The following is a 20,889-nucleotide window of genomic DNA, read 5'->3' on the forward strand; positions in this document are numbered from 1 at the left end:
GGCTGGATGGCTCCTGCTGCCCCCTAGATCACACCCCTCCCGCTGGTGAGGGCAACTGAGTCTTCCTGGGCTCCCCAGGGTGAATGTATGTCCCAGGCCTGGCCAGTCAGCCCATCACAGCAACTGGTGAGAGCGTGTGACCAAGCTGGACCCGAGGACGTCACGCGGGGGCTCTTGCTGCGATGGCTGGGAAGGCACTCTCTACCTGGGGTTGCTGGGCCCATGGTGCAGGGAGGCCCATGCTGGGGAAAGCAGGGCTGATGGGGGCACAGATGATCCCCTGGAATGCATCTGTGCCTGCCACCTAGGAAGGCCCTAGAGGTTTTGGTGAGGGAACTGACAATTTCCGTATTGCTTAGGCTGGTTGGGGCAGGCTCACACCAATGGCTTGGTCTCTGAGTAGTCCAGGTTCTTCTCCCTGGCAGAGGCCAAGGGATGGGACCTGGGGGCTGGGATCGCTCCGCACGGGGACCTCACCATGACACCCAGCTCAGTCTTGAGGAGGCTGGTACCCACAAAAGGAGGTGGTGCCCACGGAAGGGCTGATGCCCACGGGAGGGACTGGCTGCAATCCTCACACCCACCCCATACTGCACCTGGCCAGGAGAACGTGCCTGTCACTGGGGAAAGAAGGAATAGAGAGACTGGGGGCAGTTGGGTTTTGATCCGATTGGAATTCTGCCTCCCACAACCCTTAAAAAAAATGTGATTTAGGCCAGGTGCAGTGGCTCACGCTTGTAATCCCAGCACTTTGGGAGGCAGAGGCAGGCGGATCACGAGGTCAAGAGATTGAGACCATCCTGGCCAACATGGTGAAACCCCGTCTCTACTAAAATACAAAATTAGCTGGGCGTGGTGGCACATGCCTGTAGTCCCAGTTACTCAGGAGGCTGAGGCAGGAGAATCGCTTGAACCCAGGAAGTGGAGGTTGCAGTGAGACGAGATTGCACCATTGGACTCCAGTCTGGCGACAGAGTGAGACTCTCTCAAAAACAAACAAACAAACACAAAACTGATTTAAAAGAGACATAGACAGGCACACAAACCCATGCTGGGATGGAATGCAGTGGGGTCTGGGCAGGGATGGTACGGGTATAGGGTCCTGCAGTCTAGGCGACCTTGGGCACTGCCACCTCCTGGGCCTCCTCTTATCTACAATCCTGGGAGTTGCCGCTGACGCCCTCCTGGGCTCTGGCACTTTATGACTCTGTGAAGAAACCCAGCTGGCTCCATGGGCACCGAAGCCCTGGCACACAGGCCTCACGGGGTGCAGGCCTCCAGCTGGGAGGCTCAGTGGGAAGCTGGGAGTTCTGGATGGACCCTCCACACCTGGAGCTGGAAGTGGAGTCTAAGGCTACCCAGGTGACCTCTTGTCCCCACCTGGTCCCCATCTTGCTGTTGCCAGGAGGCCTCTCCAGGAGGGTCACCCCTGAGGCCAGCCTGCTGGGGCCCAGCGTGATTGGCAGCAGGGTGGGCCTGCCCCCAGCCTGTGGCTGCGTGGGCAGCAGAGAGGTGTCCTGAGGGGCCTTGGGGAAGCAGCCGGGGATGTACCCCCTCTGAGCATTTCTACAAAACTAGGCCTTCCCCACTGTGGCAAAGGGTGACTACTTCATCTGGGCAGGACCCGAAGCCCACCACCTGTGCTCAGAATGCCTACGGGCAGGGAAGGACTGCCGTGCCCATCTATTTGAACATGGGGCGATGTGCTGCTATTCAAATGGAGGAATTAGTGATGAATGGGGGAAATTGTTCCTCCCTCTGTCCCGTCTCCAGAAGGAAACAAAAACCCCTTTTACCTCAGCAAACAATGCCCTTATGTGGGCGCCAGTGCCCCACAGCCTGCACAAGCCCAGCTCTGTGTGAACCACCAATCGCCACACCGCGCTCTGGGGCCCAAAGCCAGTGGCACCCTCTCCCGGTGGGCGACTCCCGCCAGCTCCCAGGCTAGGCTCGGAGAATGGGAAGGCCCACCATCCCTGGGACCATAGGCCAGGTACACGGCCACTGGAGGCCAGCAGGCCCTGCGTGCAGACTGACTTCTGTGTCCAGAGGTGTGGCTGCTGGAGGCAGAGCCGCCTCCACGAGACTCTGTCACAGCAACAGCCAGGCAGGGGACGGGAGGGGCATCAATAATTCACGCACAACAAGGCGACGGGGGAGGAGGGGGTGGGAGACTGCTGGAGCCAAGGCCCACCATGGCCATGGAGGCGTGGACAGCAGGGCTCTGGGCTGTGGTCTGGGGGTGCTGACTCCACTCTGAATTTGAGGCGCGCACCTCCCCAGGGCTGGCCCCCTGCCTGCTTTGACAAAGGCCAGCGCCCAGGCCGTGTTTACATGATGCATAGTTCCAAGGAGCACCAGGCTCAGGGCGGGCTGCCCAGCTCTTCCTCCGGAAAGGCAGGAGGGGCACAGAGGTCAAATGGGGGACACTAGGACCCTACCATCCTGGGTGATGAGGCCACACAGGGCACCTACATTCTCCACGTGGCCCTCAGGCCCCGGCTGCCTGCAAAGCTGCTCTCCTGAGTACCCTGCTCTGTCCCTGTGGTTCACACAGCCTGACCCAGCCCCAGCCACGGGGCAGGAAGCCCATGCCCCCATCTGAGTGCCACACTTGCCCCCTAATTTGCAGCCCCGGGGCGCCAGTGCCTCTACCCCCACAGCACGTGCCTCCTCTGTGTGTGCCCCTCAGTGCCCGGGCAGCAGGCATTCCTGCTGAAACTCTGGTCACTCTTTCCTTAGGCAGGTGCCAATCTAGTCCCTCACAGTCAGGAGCAGCGCTGTCCGACAGAAACAGAGAGTGAGCTACATGAGGGATTTTAGTGCCCTGGTACCCACGTTTTAAAAAGTAATAAAGAAACAGGTGAAATCAATTTTAATAATCTACTTTATTTAACCCAATATATCCAAAATATTACCATTTCAATAGTCAACACCGTGTTATCAGAGCTGAGGTATTTCACCTTCTTCTTTCCTATGGAGCCACCAAGACGCAGCATGTATTGCATACCTGTCTGCACTAGCCTTTTCCAAGGCTCGGTAGCCGTCCTTGGCTACTGAATTAGACGTCGCACACCTAGATTTTCCCCTAAAACTGAAATCATTTCTCTCTGCAGAGACCCTGGGGGGTCCTCGCCCCTAGACAAGTGTCCAAGCTGCAGATGATATTCAGGCCTTGGGACAGGTGGCTCAAGCGGTGAGGCCCTGGAGACAGACACCACCTTCAGTGGAGGGGAAGGTGGACACCAATGATGCGTCAGGTCCCAAGTGTCAGGCGGTGGGTAACTCATCATGCCTGATTTGCACAACCACCCTCTGCAGCAGACATCAGGGAGGAACCAGAGGCTCCAGGGGGAAGTCACTGGCCCATCGCCCGGGATGAGTGGCGGCACCCAGACAGCCCCAAAGCACCACCTAGGCCACCCAGTGCTCTCAGGCATTCTGGGAACCTCCAAGGCCAGCCTTGATTTGCCCATCTGTACTGTGGGACAATTCCCTACCCCTGCTACCAGACTGCCCCATTTCCTAGAGCCCCTCCCCCAATACCTACTGGCCCCTGATGCCCTGGGGAAGCGCTCCCAGGATGAACTGCCTGGGTGTGGGTGTCCTCCCTGGCCCCGTCCTCCAGGCCAAGCGCAGGTGGTGAGAAATAAACACTAATTCAGTGTGCAAAGATCGAGCTGGGACACATACAGCCTGCTCCCCGTGTTCTCAGAGCAAACAGAGCCACTCCAGGCCACCATGGGTGAATGATTCATGGGGCAGGGCCCTGGCCCCAAAGCCCCTGCAGGCCTCCTCCAGCCATCCCGGGAGCCAGTCTGGGTTTGGTGCATTGCAGTTCTTAGGTCGGGGTGATGACACCAACATGGCCTGGTCACTTCCTGGTTCCTGGGAAAGTCACCCTTGAACAGGCTCCCAGTGGAGGTGCCTCAGGAGGGCCTGGCCTGACAGAGGAGCCTGCTGGACAAGAGCTCTGTATGTATCCTGGGCTAAGGGGCGGCTGCGAGGGGCAAGGGCACTGATCCCCACATGGCCCCACTGGTCCAGGCTCACCTTCACCTCCATTTTTTTGAGATGGAGTCACTCTGTCACCCAGGCTGGAGTTCAGTGGTGTGATCTTGGCTCACTGCAACCTCCACCTCCTGGGTTCAAGCGATTCTCCTGCCTCAGCCTCCTGAGTAGCTAGGATTACAGGTGCCCATCACCATGCCCAGCTAATTTTTGTACTTTTAGTAGAAGTGGGGTTTTGCCATGTTGGCCAGGCTGGTCTCAAAATCCTGACCCCATGTGATCTGCCCGCCTTAGCCTCCCAAAGTGCTAGGATTACGGGCGTGAGCCACCATGCCTGGCTCACTTCCCTGCTTTCTCAGTAGGTGAACCTCTCAGCTCCTCAGGCCCCAGAGCTTGTCCTCTGGAGACCCAAGGCCCCAGCACCCCGGACAAGGCCAGGGCTGTGTAGGCCCTGCTCGCTCCTGGATAAAGGGATCTCTCGGTGCTGTCTCCCGGCGTCTCTCACCCCTTGGCGGGCCAGGGCCCAGCACAGCCCAGCATTGTCTGTGCCGCCCGCGGCCCAGCTGATGATGGACACTTTCCTGTGACCGGGGACTGCCAGTGTGGCCTACAGCCAATCCCTGGAAGGCCTGGGCCCCAGCTCTCTGCTCCTGGGGGAGGGGAGGCCAGGAGGCCGCCGCCTGCTCATCTGTTGTGGGTGTTTGGAGCCTTGAGGAGGAACAAATAGCTCTTGCTCCTGGGGTGGGGGTGGGCGGGACCTGCACCCGCAGAATGGGGCCCAGTCCTGGTTTCTGGCCTCAGCTGTGAGAATTAGGGTGAGGGCAATGGACATGGCCATAATGAGCAGGTGTTAGGGAGAAGGCTTGGCTTAAAAGCCCACTGCAAGAGAGGCCTTTCAGAGGCCAACCCAGGGAGACTGGTGCAAGGGCCACACCTCCTGCCACGCAATAGTGACCAGGGCAGATGTCTGGCCATGAGTGTTGGGTCCAGGGGGAGTCAGCAGCAGGCCAGAGTTATGTGCCCCTTGGTAGGAGAGGGCTGCTGTGACCTAGGGATGGGCCCGGGGGAGTGGGGGCATCACCTGAGGAGGGCACTAGAAGGAGCCGTGGCACAGAGGTAATGCGGGTGATGGTCTCTGAGCCCTGGTGGCCTGGCCGTTACTCCCATCAGCTCCTTCCCCACCAGCCATATTGCCTCCTGCCTGATCCCTCACTCAAACAGCTTCACCCCTTGCTGGGGACACCCCATGGCACCCTGAGTACCAGAAGCCGGAGGCACACTTCTGCCTAGTACCTTCTCCTTGGATGGCAGCACTGACTCCTCACTGCCCGCTTAGCTGCCCATCAGTGTGGGCACCTGGGATGGGTCTGGCGTTTGCCAGATTGAGAAGCAGCGTCTTGGGAACTCAGGGTCCCTGGACAGGGCCTGGCTCATGTGGGTGGGGAGGGAGGGACAGGGACTCAGGAGTGCCTGAGTCTCGTTGACACCAAGGACCCCCTAGCCCGGCTCCCTTTCCAAAGAAGCATGACCTGGATGGTGGTTGGGGGCTGAGAGTAGGGACGGGAACGCCGCTGAGGGTGGCTGTGAGGTAAGCTACGGTCAGGGTCCCACAGGCCTCCATGGCGGAGGGGACCAAGGGAAACCAGGCTGGCTGAGGAGGCAGGACTGGACCAAGGGGGTGGCATGCAGGGCTCAGAGAATCTGGGGGAGGTGACGAAGACTGCCCACATCCAGTCCCAACCTGGCCCCCAGCAGGCCTCTGTGCTGTCCACATCTGGTCCTCAACCACCTGGCAAGGTGGGCCAAGATGATCACCCCTGCCTGTCAAGGGGACGGCACCCGCCCAAGGCTGCCTGGCAAGGAGGGAGCTGAGCAAGATCTGAGCTCTGTGTGCCCCCACGCTTCCCTGCAGACCCCTTGGAGGCCAGGGAGGAGGCACCCAGGGGAGGGGGCCAAGCCAAGGAAGAGAGGCCAGCAGTGCTGCCACTGTAAATACCGAGGTCTGGGCGCTCGAGCAATACACCTGCTCCCCAGAGGCCCGCCCTGCTGCCCAGTTTGCATTTCTAGGCGGCAGAGGGCCGCACCCGAGGGCAGCAGGGGCCACAAGGTAGGAAGCCTTGGTCTTCTCACTAAGAGCTCCTGGGGGCATGCCAGGGTGAGGGGCTGCAGCCCGCAGGCCATGTCACAGAGAGCAGCTGCAGCCCAGAGTTGGGGGGTCAGCTAGCTCAGGACCATACTTCGGGGAAGGGCTGGCCAGATCCATGGCACAGAACCCAGGACCTGCCTACAGGATGCCACATAATGGGCCCGACCACTCCATTCTCCCAGAACCCTTCCATGCCAGACCCTCCCCAGATGGCCTGGTCGTGGCCTCCCTGCCCTTCTCTCCTGGTTGGAGCTTCTCTCCCGGGTCATAGGGAGCTTTCGGAAACATGTGACCCAAGAAACCCTGGCATCGGGCACCTCCTCCCTTCCCAGCCCCCTGCTGCCACGCCTCTGCCCGGCCTCCCAGGCCACCTCGTCCCAGGCCCTTTCTCTGATCCCCCATCTATTCCAAGAGTGACTCAGTGGCCGTTGGTTGAGCACCTATTCAGTGCCAGGGCCTGGGAATAAAGCCCACGACAGGAGAGTCAGGTCACATGGGGTCAGCCCTGAAGGGCACCCTGTGGCGCCTGCTTCCAGCAATGAAAAACAGGGACTTGGCCAGGCGCAGTGGCTCACACCTGTAATCCCTGCATTTTGGGAAGCTGAGGCGGGCAGATCATGAGGTCAGGAGTTTGAGACCAGCCTGACCAACATGGTGAAACACTGTCTCTACTAAAAATACAAAAATTAGCCAGGCATGGTGGCGCACGCCTGTAATCCCAGCTACTAGGGAGGCTGAGGCAGGAGAATCGCTTGAACCTGGAAGGCGGAGTTTGCAGTGAGCCGAGATTGTGCCATTTGTACTCCAGCCTGGGCAACAGAGTGGGACTCCATCTCAAAAACAAAAACAGGGACTCAAATGTCCTTCCATAGGAGTGGCCAAAACGCTGGCTCTGGAGAGACCCAGTCCCCGTGGTCTGGGCAAGTTACTTCCCCTCAGAGACGACATTTCCTGCCCTGTGGAACAGCGACATGTAAAGCTCTGGGCTCACAGGGTCAGGCTGGGCACACAGTGGGCTCAGGAATGGGCCCCCAGTCACTGGGCTGACTGGACAACCTTCGAACTGTGGCTGGCCCACATCAGTGTCAGGGAGGCCAATGACTATGTGAGAAAAAAGGTGGTGCCAATACTGGCTCATTGAAAAGAAAATGAGGCTCTGGTTACTTAGATAATATAAAAGTCTGAGAAAAATAGGCCCCCCAGACATCATTATTTTCATTTTCTTTATTCCTCCTTTATTTTCTTTCTTTTTTTTTTTATTGAGACAGAGTTTTGCTCTTGTTACTCAGGCTGGAGTGCAATGGTGCGATCTCGGCTCATTGCAACCTCCGCCTCCCAGGTTCAAGAGATTCTCCTGCCTCAGCCTCCTGAGTAACTGGGATTACAGGCATGCGCCACCCCACCCAGCTAATTTTGTATTTTTAGTAGAGACAGGGTTTCTCCGTGTTGGTCAGGCTGGTCTCAAACTCCTGACCTCAGGTGATTCACCTGCCTCGGCCTCCCAAAGTGCTGGGCTTACAGGCGTGAGCCACCGTGCCTGGCCTTCTCCTTTATTTTTCTACAATCATTGTAATACTTCTGGAATAAGGGGAGAAATAAGGGACATTTCTACAAAGACATGGCTCCTGCCCTCAGCAAGCTGACAACCCACAGGGGTCCCGCACTGGTGCCTGTTTGGCTTCAACCAAACCCCAGACTCCTCCAGGGAGGTGGAGACAGGGCTCATCACCCCTGAGTGTCACAAGGCCAATGCTGGTGTGACAAAAGTGGCCAAGAAACTGGAAGAGTCAAAGGGCCCTCAGTGCCTTCGTCCAGCCCCAGGCCTGCACGGTGCGGGAGCCCCAGTGTGTCCCGAGGCCCAAGCTGGAGGAGCAGCCTCATCTGAGAGGCGCACACACCAGGCCATGACCTGCCCCAGCCAGGGCTCCACACCACTCTTGCTCAGCAACCCCCCGACTGCCCACCCTGCGGAAGGCGGAAGCAGGCCCAGCGAGCAGACCCCCGCTCTCCCCTGGCGCTGGCTTCCTGTCTGCCCAGGAGGTGAGTAATGTCCGCTCCCTGCCCCCATGCATCCCTTCTGGAGGCCAGGCGGGCCTCACATTTTCCGCTCAGGAAGGGGCAGAGTGAGAGGCCTGCTGAAGCACATCCAGGGGAAACGGAAGGAGCACCCCGCCTGCCCGGTCAGGAACCCAGGCCAGCCCCGGCCTGCAGGAGGCGCACTGGCTCACCTGCCTCTGTGCATGCCTTCGTTCGTTTTCGTCCACTCATTCACTCAACAAACAGTATCCCAGCACCTGCGCGGTGCCAGGCCCTGTGCTGGGTGCTGGAGTCCTGGCTCTCAGGGTGCTTATGGTACTTGAGGAGCAGACTGCATCAAACAGATCATCCCACCAGTGGGGGCGTAATTACAGACGGATGTGCTGTTCAGCCCCAAGACAACGCCAGACCACCGTGCCTCTGGACAAAGTCTCTCAGACATCCTCCCTCCACACCCTATGATGTGCACAGAGCCCTGTTCAGACCCAAAAGAAAGCCCAAGCCCAAGCCTCGGCCAGGGCTTAGCTGAGGGTCTTTAGGGGACCTGGCCCGTGCCTGGGCAGGAAACTATGGCAGGAGCTGGCCCGCATGGCCCTGGGCCCCAAGGAGGGAGTGCCCCAAGTGTGTGGAGAGGGCCTTCTTTGGTTCCCTAGCTCCCCTCCCCATCTTCTGGGGACCCTCACACATGGCCCCTACACCTGCCAAAGGGGAGAGAGGAGAAGCACTGGCACCTCCCCAACTCTGGCTGAGTTGCCCCAAGTCTCTCCCTGATTCTAAGTTTCCTCCCCATGAGATGAGGGCACTGTGATGGTACTCTCTGCCAAGCGCCAGCAGCTATGATCGCAGGGACCCAGGAGCATCCCAGGACTTCAGAATGTGGGGAGCTGGTGTAAAGAGGTCTGGGAGACCAAGACTCGCAGACAGTGGCAGGGCTGGGGGCAGAAACCTAACTGTGTTTCAGGACAAGCAGACACTCACCCCGGTAGAACCTCAGAGACAAGCTCCCCGGGGAGTGAGAGCTGGCATCTGCACAACTCACTCTTGGGCTCAGTGGTTCCGCCATGGGATTTGCTCTGCCACTCAGCCTTCATCTGCCTTTGTTAAAATCTTTAAAGAAGGGCCCCAACAAATCCACAGCTGTAGATCTGTGCTAACCGCCCGGCTCCCTGAAATCACTCCCGGCTGGATTACTCGTCAGCAGGGAGGGCGTGCTGATACGGTTGGCATCTGGGTCCCCTCCAAATCTCATGGTGAGATGTGTCCTCCAGGGTTGGAGGTGGGCCTGGTGGGAGGTGTCTGGGTCACGAGGGGCTTGGTGCTGTACGGAGTGAGTTCTCACTATGAGTTCACGCGAGAGCTGGTTGTTTAAAAGAGCCTGGTACCTCTTCCCTCTCTCTTGCTCCCTCTCTCACCATAAGACATACCTGCTCCCCCTTCACCTTCTGCCATGTCTGTAAGCTTCCTGAGGCCTCACCAGAAGCCAAGCAGATGCTAGTGCCATGCCTGTACAGCCTGTGGAACTGTGGACCAAATACACTCTTCTCTTTATAAATTACCCAGCCTCAGGTATTCCTTTAGAGCAACACCAAAAGGACCAACACAGGTGTGTCATCGGCACAGCCTTGGGAGTCCCCACACTCCTGGCAAAGAGAAAAGGCCCAGGTGCTCGGATGGGAAGGATGTCCCTAGAAACAAACAACCCAACTTATCCCCATCAGAGGCGGAGTTCCACCTGCTCTGCAATGGTGTGCTTGGACAGGGCTCAGTAAACGTTTGTTCATTTGTTCCTTCCGGGATAACAGACATTCAGCAGGCACCAACAATGGGCCAGGTTCACAACCGAGTCCCGGGGGCAGGGCAGAGACCAAGACTGACCTCACAGCAGGCCTCAGACTTCCACGGAGGCCTGAGGGCCACAGCCCACACACCAAGCTCACCTGGGCATCAGTGGGGTTGGGGGGCTTCTGCGATGGAGACCCTCAGGCGGGGAGTGGAGCACACAGAGGGCTAAGGTGGGTGCATCTGCTTGGGCTGTCCCTACCTAGTCCTGCATCAATAACAGGGGCCTGAGAGTGCTCTGATGGGAGCCCCTTGACTCACTCACGGGAGCTGGACCTCACATGTCTGCACCGTGAGCACCTTCAAGAGGGGCTGGTTGTGTGTCTCCATGGGGGCCGGAAGATGGCCCAGGACTCCAGGCTGGAAACCCACTGTTCTGGACAGACGCCAACAGGCCCACAGGCCCAGAAGGGGCAGTAGAGGCCAGGCCAGCTGCCTGGGCCTTCCCAAGGCCTGTGCCCTGCCCGGGGTCTCAGCCGGCCAGCGGGGTGGCCCACAACTCTATGAGTGCCTCGGAGTGGACGGTGAGGCCTACGGCCCCGCGATCAGCAGCATCCTCACTGTCCCAGCTCCGGTGTCCACCAGGAGGGGAAGGCAGTGTGTGACTACCCCAGGCTGGCCCCGCACTGGGCTCGTGGGGACCTACAGATCCCCCAGCCTCCCTGCATCTCTCAGCCTCATCCTCATGGCCAGCCAGCGTCTGAGCAGCAGGTGCTGAGGGAGCTCCATGGACCCCACAGAAATGCCACTGTCAGTCACCTGATTCTGACGGTCCCCAAATCACCAGACCTCCCCAGGACGTGTCTCCAAGAGAGATCCCACTCTCAAATGGTGGTCATGAGGAATAACAGCAAGGGATCTGCTCGGGAATGAGTAGGGGGACCACGGCCCCTTCAGCCCCACTGCTCTGGGTTTCTGAACAACTGTGCCAGACCCTTCTTGCAGGGACCAGAGCCTGCGGCCCCAGCTGAGCTCTGCAGGCACAGCCCTCAGTGTTCCTTGGGTGTGGCCTCAATCAGCTCAGTTGAGGCGGTAGGTCAGCTGCTGAGCTTGTCCCAGTCCCAGAGCCCCCCAGAGCACGTGGCTGCCCCCGCTGGGTCCCCACCACCGTGGGAACGCTGGAAGGCAGCACTGGCCTGGGAGGCTGGCAGCACGAGGGGGTCGCGCCGACCTCATGAGGCATCAGGCACAAAAGCCTTTTCTTTGCCAGCAGCCACGCACCCCATTCCTCCTGCAGCCACTCCCTGTGCTCCCTAGCCCCTGGCCCAGACACCTCCAGCTGCCTCCAGGCTGGGTCTCCTCCCAAACAAAGCCGGATTCAGGCCTGAGAAGGCTGTCAGGAGGCAGGCGCACAGGTTCTGCCATGGAGATGAACTTTGACCCAAACAGCAAGGCTCCTACCCCTTATTTACTCTTTAAGGCTGACCCGTTTCACAGAGTTAACATTACACCCCTTTTTAACCTGTACCTCCCTCCCACATTCCAGGCCTCGACCTTCAACCCCTCCTAATTGCTGGCTCCGGCTCCTACACCCCAGTTCTCTGGGGCCCAGCTTACTCATCCCCTGCCCCCAACCATCTCCTCCGCGGAAACAAAGGCGATGCCGGGCTGCTGTGCTCACAGAGCCACCTCACAACCCTGGCACACCAAGGTAGATGCCAGGGCCCCAGAGCCCAACCACTTGGGGGAGTCCACATGGAGGCCAGGGTGGATCTTTGGGGTCTGATTCCTGACCCTAACTCTCCAACCCCTGAGAAGGAAGCCTCTCTTCCAAGGGAGGCCGGAGTAGGCTGTCTGGCAGGCCCTGTGCAGGGGGGCCAGGACTAGGGAAGAATCCAGACAGCTCCCCAGCCAGCCGCATCGCATCCCAAGGGGCTAGGACACGTGTGGACAGCTGCACTGCCTGGTCACTCACCAGGTGACCCGGGCTATAGCCTCACATGTGGCTACAGAAACACAGGTCGTTTCCCTTGCTGGGCAGCAGAACTGCTCTGGGTTAGGTACACAGTGAACCTTCCCAGACCTGCCCCTGGTAACTCTGAAACCCACATCGCAGAAGCCCATGGCATCTCGGCTACCAGGCAGACCCCTGGCCTCACAGGCTGCCAGTCGCATGGGCTCCCTCCCTCATCTTTGGGAGGAAGGAGCCAGGGGCTGGCGCAGTGGGGCCCGTGGAGATGCTGAGAACGCTGGGGGCAGTGCAAGCTTGGGTCTGGGCCACCCGAAGGCCTTGGCCCAGATTCCGCCACCCTGGAGTATGTCCACACCTCTCACCTGAGGACAACTGGGAGCAGGGGGCCGGGCACAGCCCCTCCTCAACCACCACCAAGGGGCACTCACCGTCCTCTTGACTGTGGAGGTTCTGTGGGCTCCGCATCCTCTCGTCCTGGCTGGGGCTCAGGCTGGAGGCCAGGTGCGGGTCAGCTGACATCCATGTGGAGTCGCTCATATCAAAATCCTCGCTGCTCACAGACGTCTCATCCTGAGCAGGGACAAAGAAGGTGGGCATTCAGCAGGGACGGGCTCTCATCGGCCCGAGGCAGCCTTGTGAGTGGACCCCAGGGCCAGTGGGCATTTGCGAGTACCCCGAAGGCCTCAGGGAGCCCTCAAACCTTGAAGTGAGGGCTGGGTAGTGCTCCCCCTTGCCCAGTGGAAGTGGCCCCAGCTCTGGTTCCTATCGGAAGCCAAGGCTAAGGGCCGGTGCTGTCTGTAATTGAAGACAATTATGAGGTCTCGCATCCTGCAGGGGCAGATGGCAGGGCCTGGCTCTTACCCTTGTGAGCCAAGGTTGAAACAAGCGCTGTAAACAAGGGCTGCCGCTCCCTGCTCCCAGCCCAGGGACCAGGGCTCACTCTGCACAGGACCCGGCGGCAAGAAGCGGGCAGCAGGACATGCCGGCCACCGGGCACTGAGGCTGAGCTGAGTGCCCCCAGCAGGCCCGGCGCCCTGACTCCCATGAAGCATGCATGGAATTCCTTTCTCCCACTCCCCCAGCCCATTGGACATTTCTGTCTTCCTCCTTCCTAACCTTTGCTGTGCTTCAAAGATACGCTCTTGGGCAGCTTCCAGGGCTGAAAGGGCCAGCCCCAGAAGTGCAGAGAAGGAAGGGGGCGGGGCAGGCCAGGGTTCGGACCAGACCGCAAAGGGGGTTCAGCTCAAGGGCCTGGGGGGCCGCCAGGGCGTTCCAAACAGCCGGATGGCCTGCTAGAGAGGACCACGCCTGCCTCCTCTCCCCTCGCTGCTGGCTTCGGAGGCCCTTGGCCAGTCATCCGGGAACCCCCGGGGCGGGGCCCCTTCAACCCAGCCCTCCAGCGGGAAGGGCCCCCACCTCCTCCGGCCCAGCCTTTCAGGAGCAGCAAGCAACTGTGCCTGGGAGCTGGCTGTAAAACCAAGAAAGATGACCCAGCAGCTCCCACACCCAGAGTTCTGGCCTCCCCCCAGCAAGACACAATGGCCTCTGTGGACCCCCAGTGAGGACCTCTGGCAGAGCACCCCCCAAGCCTCCCCTCTGGGGCCCCCTCACAGATGCCTCTTTTATAGTGAGCAAACACACTTTGGTTGGAACTTTCTTAGGCTGCTGTCCCTGAGGCAGACACATCTGCTCCAAGTGCTAGGGAACCAGTGTGGATTCGCCTCCACTCCCTCCCCCACCCGCTGGGCTGGTAGGGAGTTTCCTGGAATTTATAGCTTCTGTGCAGTGGGGACCCTCTGCTGAATCCAGAGGACAGGAGCTGGGCTGTGACGACTGCAGTCCCCACGCGGCACACCCAGGGCCTCGGGGAATGGATAGAGCCCACATGTCCTCTGGTGTCCTCTCCCCACACACAGGCACACACACTCACTCTGCCTCCCTCCCACGGGCTGCCTGCTCCAGAAACACAAGCACCTCCACCCACAGCCCTCCTTCATGAAAACTCACTCATACACCCAGACACACACACACACACACACACACACACACACACACGTTCAAAAGGTTCTCTGCACAAAGGGTACAAAGGGACAACAAAACTCTCCCCTGTGCTAACTGGATGGAGGGAGACGAGGGGGAGGGGAAGAGAGACTGGCAGGGTGGGGGAAGGTTCCTTGGAGCCTTGAGCAAGGCTGCAAGGGGCAGGCGGCTCCCCATCTTCCCAGCTGGTCCTGCCATGCTGGCTCCAGGAACCAGGAACAGAGCATCTCGCGTGGGCCCCTTGCTACTTCCTGGCCGCCCAGGGGGTGCCATGCTCAGGGTTTGACCAGAAGTCACAGGTGAAGGAGAAGGACTCTGGGTATTGTTCAAACGCTCATGACTTAAAAGACAGAGTATTCTAGTAACAGTTGAAAGCGCCACCTACTCCAAACTCCCCATCCATCCATTCGACAGGTATTTACTGAGCACCTACTATGGGCCAAGCTCCCCTCTAGGCGCTGGGAAACTCAGCTGTGGACCAGACACACTCCTGGCCTGTCTGGCACCCCTCATCCGCGAGGGAGACGGACAATGAGCAGAAAAGCATTGATGAGGGCCGCAAAGCACACAGAAGCGGGGCGAGAGGGCAGAGGGACCTGTTTGCCAGGGCAGCCCAGGAAAACCCCACGGGTCAGAAACGCTGGAGCAGAGGCCTGCAAGAAGTGAGAAGGGGAGCCCGTGAGGAGGTCTGTGTGGCTCCACGCACTTTTCAGGCACAGGCAGCAGCAAGTGGGGCACAAGCTGCTGGGTTTGAGGAGAGGCAAGGAGGCCACTGTGGGCAGGCGTGGGTGGGCCCAGAGGAACCACACGAAAAGGTCCCCTCCCACAGTGCACGCAACCCTGGCAGGGCCGTACCTGCCATCTCTAGCTTGGAGAAAGGCTCTTGAACTCCACTCAATACACGGGGGGTGGAGCAGCAGGGACGGCTTGCACACTCTGGCCTCACTCAGCCAAGTTCAAAACCATAACAGCAGAAGGCAAACTTCTCAGGGGCCCAGCGCTCCCCTGGGCTTGTGGCATTTCACCCTCACTACAGGCCCACCAGACAGGTACAGTTGTCAGCCCCGCTCCACAGATGAGGAAACTGAGGCTCCAGGAGGTTAAGGGGCTTGCCCAAGGTCACGGGCTAACATGAGGCACAGCCAGATCTGTGCAGTCGCCAAGGACTGGACACGCCCTCCTAACTGAGTTGGCCCTTGCCTAGCACCCACACGGCTGCTGTGAGTCACAATCCCAACTCCAAGCTGTATCCAGCTGTCACTGTCTTGTGGATCTCTGCCCTGTCTTTCCCCGGAAAACCTTAGGTCCTTCTAACAGTGGGGACCAGACTGTATGTCCTCTGAATCCTGCACAAGGCAATGAGACTTGTTGAATCAACTGAATTGCCCAGCATGGTGTTGGTGTTTAATGAGGACGCGGCATTAATTTGACAATTAAGGACTCTGGTCCCATTGCGCATAGTTCTTGAATGGAGGGCATCTGAAGCCCAGGATGCAGGCTGGTGGGCTGGTGGCAGCCGGGTGCCCTGTAATGCCTCCCTCCTGCTGCTGCCAGCCACCCCACACACAGCCAGGATTTCTCTGGCTCACATCACTGAACTGTCCACCCAAATGCCCCTCCACCCCTCACTTCCTTGATGGGTCCCACTGGGAAAAGATGGGCTACACCTAACCTGGCATCAAAATTACCTGATTAGGAGGAGCACCCAGTGCCCACAGGCACGGGGCTTCAGGCTAAGGGTTTTATGAGATTTCCTCCCATGACCCCGTAACACAGGCACCCATGTCAGGCCTAGCTCCAGCTCTGACAACTGCCCCTGCGAGGCCCGCCCCGCCTCCCCCAACTGCCCAGGGACACAGAGCCAGCAGCACAGCTGGTGTATAAACCCAGGTGGTCTGTGCCCAGAGCCTGCATCACAGTGTCACCGCACCATGGGCCACCTCACCACATCTCCTCCCTTCAATGGGAGGAACCAGATTCCTTAATGACCAAGTGTTTCAAGATGAGGCCCAGAGGGAACTCATGGGTGATGAGGCTATATTTACACACACACACACACACAACACACACATTCATGCATGCTCACTTTCTTCAATGAGTTGATGCACATTTATTGAGCATCAACTATGTGCTGGCATTGTGGTAGGGACATAGATAACCAAGGCAGGGTTCCTTCACACCAGGCCTTGTTAGCTAGGAAAAGGGACCAGCAAAAATTCTGACCCATCTGTAGGTGCAGTGGGGAGAAACTGTGGACACAATGCCTCGTTACCTAACAATGACTGTTCTCTCCCCAGCTCCCAAGGAGTTTTCCCACAGCCTCCAGGGTTCTGCCAGGTGAACCCCAGTTTTGTGAAAGAGGTTCTAAGATTCTGATATCTTGACTGCTATGGCTTTTTTTTTAAGATAGGATCTTACTGTCACATAGGCTGGAGCACAGTGGTGCAATCATGGCTAACTGCAGCCTCGAGCCCCCAGGCTCCTGCCTCAGCCTCCCAAGGAGCTGGCACTACAGGCATATACCACCACGCCTGGCTAACTTTTAATTTTTTGTAGAGACAAGGGCTCACTATATTGCCCAGGCTGGTCTCAAACCCCTGGGCTCAAGTGCCTCGGCCTCCCAAAGTGCTGGGAGTACAGGTGTGAGCTGCCACACCTGGCTGCTACAGCAATTTTTTTTTTAAGTGAGAAATCAAGTCTATTAAGCCTAACTTTTCAAAAACACACAATACAAAAATAAGTTTTGGTCAGACTTACACAAACCCTTCAACACCCACACTTTCAAGAGCTGAGCTAGAGAAGAAGACTTCCCAAGACCCTCTGCAACCTGTCTGGCGCAGCACAGTCCAGTTCATGGATATAAGCCCCCCAGTCACAGATGGGCAGACTATAGCTCCAGTCCCTCACTCACACCCTAAGCCAAGGCTGGAGAAGCAGGCTAATCACAAGGCAGTTACAGGTACACACAGATCAGAATCCGTCAACGACGACTGTGCAGAGGGGGAAAATACACCCAAGTCCAGAGGGCCATGCTGGAGACAATGGTGCAGGTTTGAGAGTGACCAAGGCCTCAGGCCTGCTCAGAGACCCAAGGTGCTCACTGACTCACCCAGAGGTCACAGGGTGCTTCTTACTTCTCCCTTCTGGAATGTCAGATGAATTGGGGCTAATTTCTCCCTTTCTGTTAACAAACTTCAACAAAACTTAGAGAATACAACTGTGGGCTGGGTGCGATGGCTCACACCTGTAATGCCAACATTTTGGGAGGCTGAGGTGAATGAACTGCTTAAGGCCAGAAGTTCAAGACCCATCTGGGCAACACAGTGAGACCCTGTCTCTATTTACAAAAGAAAAGTGTGTGCAGTCCCATTACTTCTGGGTTCCCTCTCCTCAGTCCCCATGTGACTGTCCAGTCAGCTACCCCCTGGTTTCTCTAGCCTCTGCCCTTTGGAAACCCTGAAGCCCATGGCCTTGCCCACCCAGCAATCATTTATTCCAGCACCAAAGCCATCATGGGTCACAGGGTAATAGAGCCAAAGCCAAATGCTCTTCTGAAAAGGGAACTTAAGAGTTAGGCAGGCAGATGGGTAGCACCCAGTCAGCCTCTGGGACACACCCCAACCTGGGAGCCCGGCCTCTGGGGCAGAGGGAGAGGAGCTGACCAGACCCTCCCTGTTCTTATCTTCAGTCCAAAATTCATGGGCAGGTTCAGTTTCTCTCCACCCAGCTTCTGAGGCCCTTCCTCTTCTGCAGGGTAACTAGCGCAACCACTGCCCAGCCCAGGAGGAGGAGAAAACGGGAGACCAGAGGGGAAATGGTGGAAACGGGACTGTATCCATGGCTTGTAACTACGGGCAGGTGCTATCAGTAACCTGATTATTTTACAACTGGGGTCAATTTCTCTGCAACTGGGCTCCTGGTGCCTCTGAAGTTGAGCCATTTGCATCCTCCAGGACCCGGGATCCTGGGGCGTGCCTCACACAGTATTTTCCAGACCCTTCCTGAGAGCTGTAATTCTATCTCTACGGCTTGCCTGAGAAAGAAAAGGAGGAGGATTTGCTGAGAATTTAGTGCAATTGTAAGCCATAAGCCCTGACCAGGAGCCCTGAGTGTGTGTTTCAGAGGAAGGCGGGGGCAGGGATGTGCAGGGGATGTTTCTGGGCCGAGCAGGAAAGAGACCCCTCTCTATAAAGCCCCGAGGCTTGTTCGACAGGAGGCTAAAGCTCCCATTGGGAAGAACACCAGCCTCAGGCGGTTGCCCCAGCACCAGCTCTATCCCAAAGTGGAGTCTCTTCTCAACCCACTGGTAGGCACCACCTTCTGGGCACCTGCAGGCCCCTTCCAGGCCCTGGACATTCTTCTGCAAGAGGCGACTCTCCCCCTTGTCTCCATGTCAGCGAGCATTACACACACAGCCTTCTGAGCATGCCAAGAAGGTACTGAACCGCATGTGACCCCAACTTAACCACTTCAGTTCATCAGATGGCTTATTAATGGAAGACGAAAAACCCCCAGGATCTAAAGCATCAGGGGTTCAAATCCTTGTTGTGAAGGGGCCGCCCACATGAAATGTGAGGGTGGTCTGAGCCACAGATATATGAAATATGAGGGTGGTCTGAGCTCCTGGGTGTGTGGGGTCCTAAAGCTGTTGCTTCATAGCTACAACCCAAGCCCACCTAGCCACCAGGGAAGGAGGCCAGCCTTCTAGCACTCCCTGCACAATTCCACTCCTTCCTGCGAACATGCCTCCTCTGCTTACTAGCCATGCAAGCACCAGCTCTTCTGGGAAATATGAGGCAGGGAGAGCTGAGACACAGCCAATCACCTACCATACTGGAGTCATTCTCGCTGTCTCTCCCTCACACTCACTCACACGCACACCGTGTCTGTCAGAAGCGTATTCCCATCTACATGTGGTCCTGTTGTCCCTGCTGTCATGGACGCCTGGATGCTGGAAGTGAGCATTTCCCACACTTTCCCACTGTATGTCGAGTGGAAAACAGGCTTTTGTTCCTAAGCAAAGGCACCTGGCTGCTCCCCATCAGCGTTCCTCACCACGAGGGCCTCGCTGGTACCCCAGACCCTGCCATTAACGGGGGTTTCTTTAAAAGTGAGGTTGGAGAGGAGCTTCAGCAGACAGGGATCTTCCAGCCAAAAGGAAGGCTGGAAGGGAGCCGCTGTGAGCTAATCCCCTGCAGGGCTGTCCTTCCAAGAAAGGAACCCAGACAACACAGAAAAAGTTCTTGAGCAACTCCCAGGCGGTTCAGCTCCACAGAGCCCCAGGGTAGCGGCCACAGGAAAAGTTCCCCAAAGGCGTCTTCTCAGCTGGGAGGAAGGTCGCAGTGATCTCTGTTCCCACTGTGCTGCACGAAGGTGCTGAATAGGGTGGTGTCGCCCAGCTCTAGAGGTGCTGTCTTAAAACCCTGCTCTATTAAGCAAGCCTCAGCCTGAGCCTGGATTAGACAGGAGCTTGATAGTATTCAAGGACACATTTAGGCCCTAATGGCTTTCCAATGAAGGAGTAATTTACTACCCGGGAGGCTAAACTACCACGGGGCCTGGGCCATAAATGGGCCTTTTCCCCAGACCAATTCAGTCCAGAATCTGGCCTGTGTCAGGGGTCAAGAAAGGGGCCTGGTCCCATCAGACAGATGGCTCTCCCCAGAAGAGTCATGAGGTCCTCTCCGCACACCCCCTTTTTGGTGTGTGAGTTGGTGTGGGGGCAGGCTGGGGTTGCCACCTGATTCTGGGATAAGTAGGGCTTTATCTCAAGGGACAATCTATTTCAAGCCACAATCCTTCTCAGAAAGAGGAGGAAATCACAGAGTCCAAACACCATTTCAGGTGAAATCAGGAGGTTATTCATCTCCCCTCAGAGCAGACAGAAAGGAAAATCAATGTTTTAGAGGGGGAAAAAAGGTTCCATTTGAATTAATGGGTTTGTGGCTTCTCCATTGATCTGAGCCTCTTCACACTTTCTTTCTGTGCTTTTGTGCTCTTGGGGAGAGGGGAGGGAGTAGGGAATGGGGAGGAGGGGGTGGGCCTCCCATAAGGAAAAGGACAGTCTAACCTTAACCTTTCTACAGGAATAATGCTAATTAGCGAGGCTTAATGAGAACTTCCCCCAGGAAGCGCAGCCCGGTAGGGGCGGCCGGACTCGGGCAAACGCAGCTCCGGGTGGAAGCAGGGTCACTTCTGCTCCCGAGTGGCTGGAATAAATATGCGGATTGCAGTCCCTCCTCCTCCCCACCCAAAGTGTCCAGCCTTGAGGACTAGGTGGAGGGAGGAGAGAGCGGGCGGAGGTGTAAATCCAACTTAACCCCTGCGCGCGCCCTCGAGCCGGCCGGCTGCCCCCGCCCCGCCGTGTCCCCTCATTAAGTAAGGCCCCTTCGCCAGGGGCCGCCGACGCCCGCGGCTTCCGGTCAGACGGTGCACCTGAGAGGGACACCCCGTCCCCTCCCGGGAAGGACCCGGGCCTGCCGAAGTGGGTTCAACTCTGCAAACCGCGTCTCAACTCCCCGCGCCGCGCCGGGGAACCCCTCCCTGCCACTCAACGCTTCCCGTCCTCACATCCCCAAACACAGTCCACTTCCCTTCTCGTGGCGGCCGCGGCAACCCGAGCCCGGTCCCCACCCCGCCGCCAGCGAACGCCTCCCTCTCCGGGACGCGGTGCCGAGCCCGCTGCACACCGAGCGGCCGTCGCACAATACCGCGGCGCGGCGCGCACAATCACAGCCCCCCAGGACTCGCGGCGCGCACCCCAGGAGTGGGGTGCGCCCCGCGACCCCGGGCGCTCGGGGCCAGACACACCTCTCGGGCGCCCTGCGGCCCCCACAGTGCAGCCTTCATCGCCCCCCCCCACTCTGGGGCACACTCACCCGCCCCCGCCCCAGCCCACTCCTCC

The 20,889-nt window shown here is 58.2% G+C and overlaps 1 protein-coding gene across 6 annotated transcripts in view; it reads right to left on the reverse strand.

Moving 5' to 3' along the window:
• The window catches only part of NOL4L (nucleolar protein 4 like), a 98,745-nt gene that overhangs the window by 18,048 nt on the left and 59,808 nt on the right, over positions 1-20,889 (reverse strand). For 4 of the 6 annotated variants that reach the window (XM_017884112.1, XM_017884111.1, XM_017884115.1 and 1 more), the window contains one exon: positions 12,374-12,515. In XM_017884112.1, coding sequence (XP_017739601.1) covers positions 12,374-12,515 — 142 coding nt within the window. Of the gene's footprint in view, positions 1-12,373; positions 12,516-12,806; positions 13,141-20,889 lie in introns of those variants that run through there. The other 2 variants (XM_017884116.1, XM_017884114.1) reach the window with 2 other exon arrangements.

This window comes from Rhinopithecus bieti, unplaced genomic scaffold (genome assembly GCF_001698545.2).
Source record: "Rhinopithecus bieti isolate Rb0 unplaced genomic scaffold, ASM169854v2 scaffold_14455, whole genome shotgun sequence".
NCBI classification, from domain to species: Eukaryota; Metazoa; Chordata; class Mammalia; order Primates; family Cercopithecidae; genus Rhinopithecus; species Rhinopithecus bieti.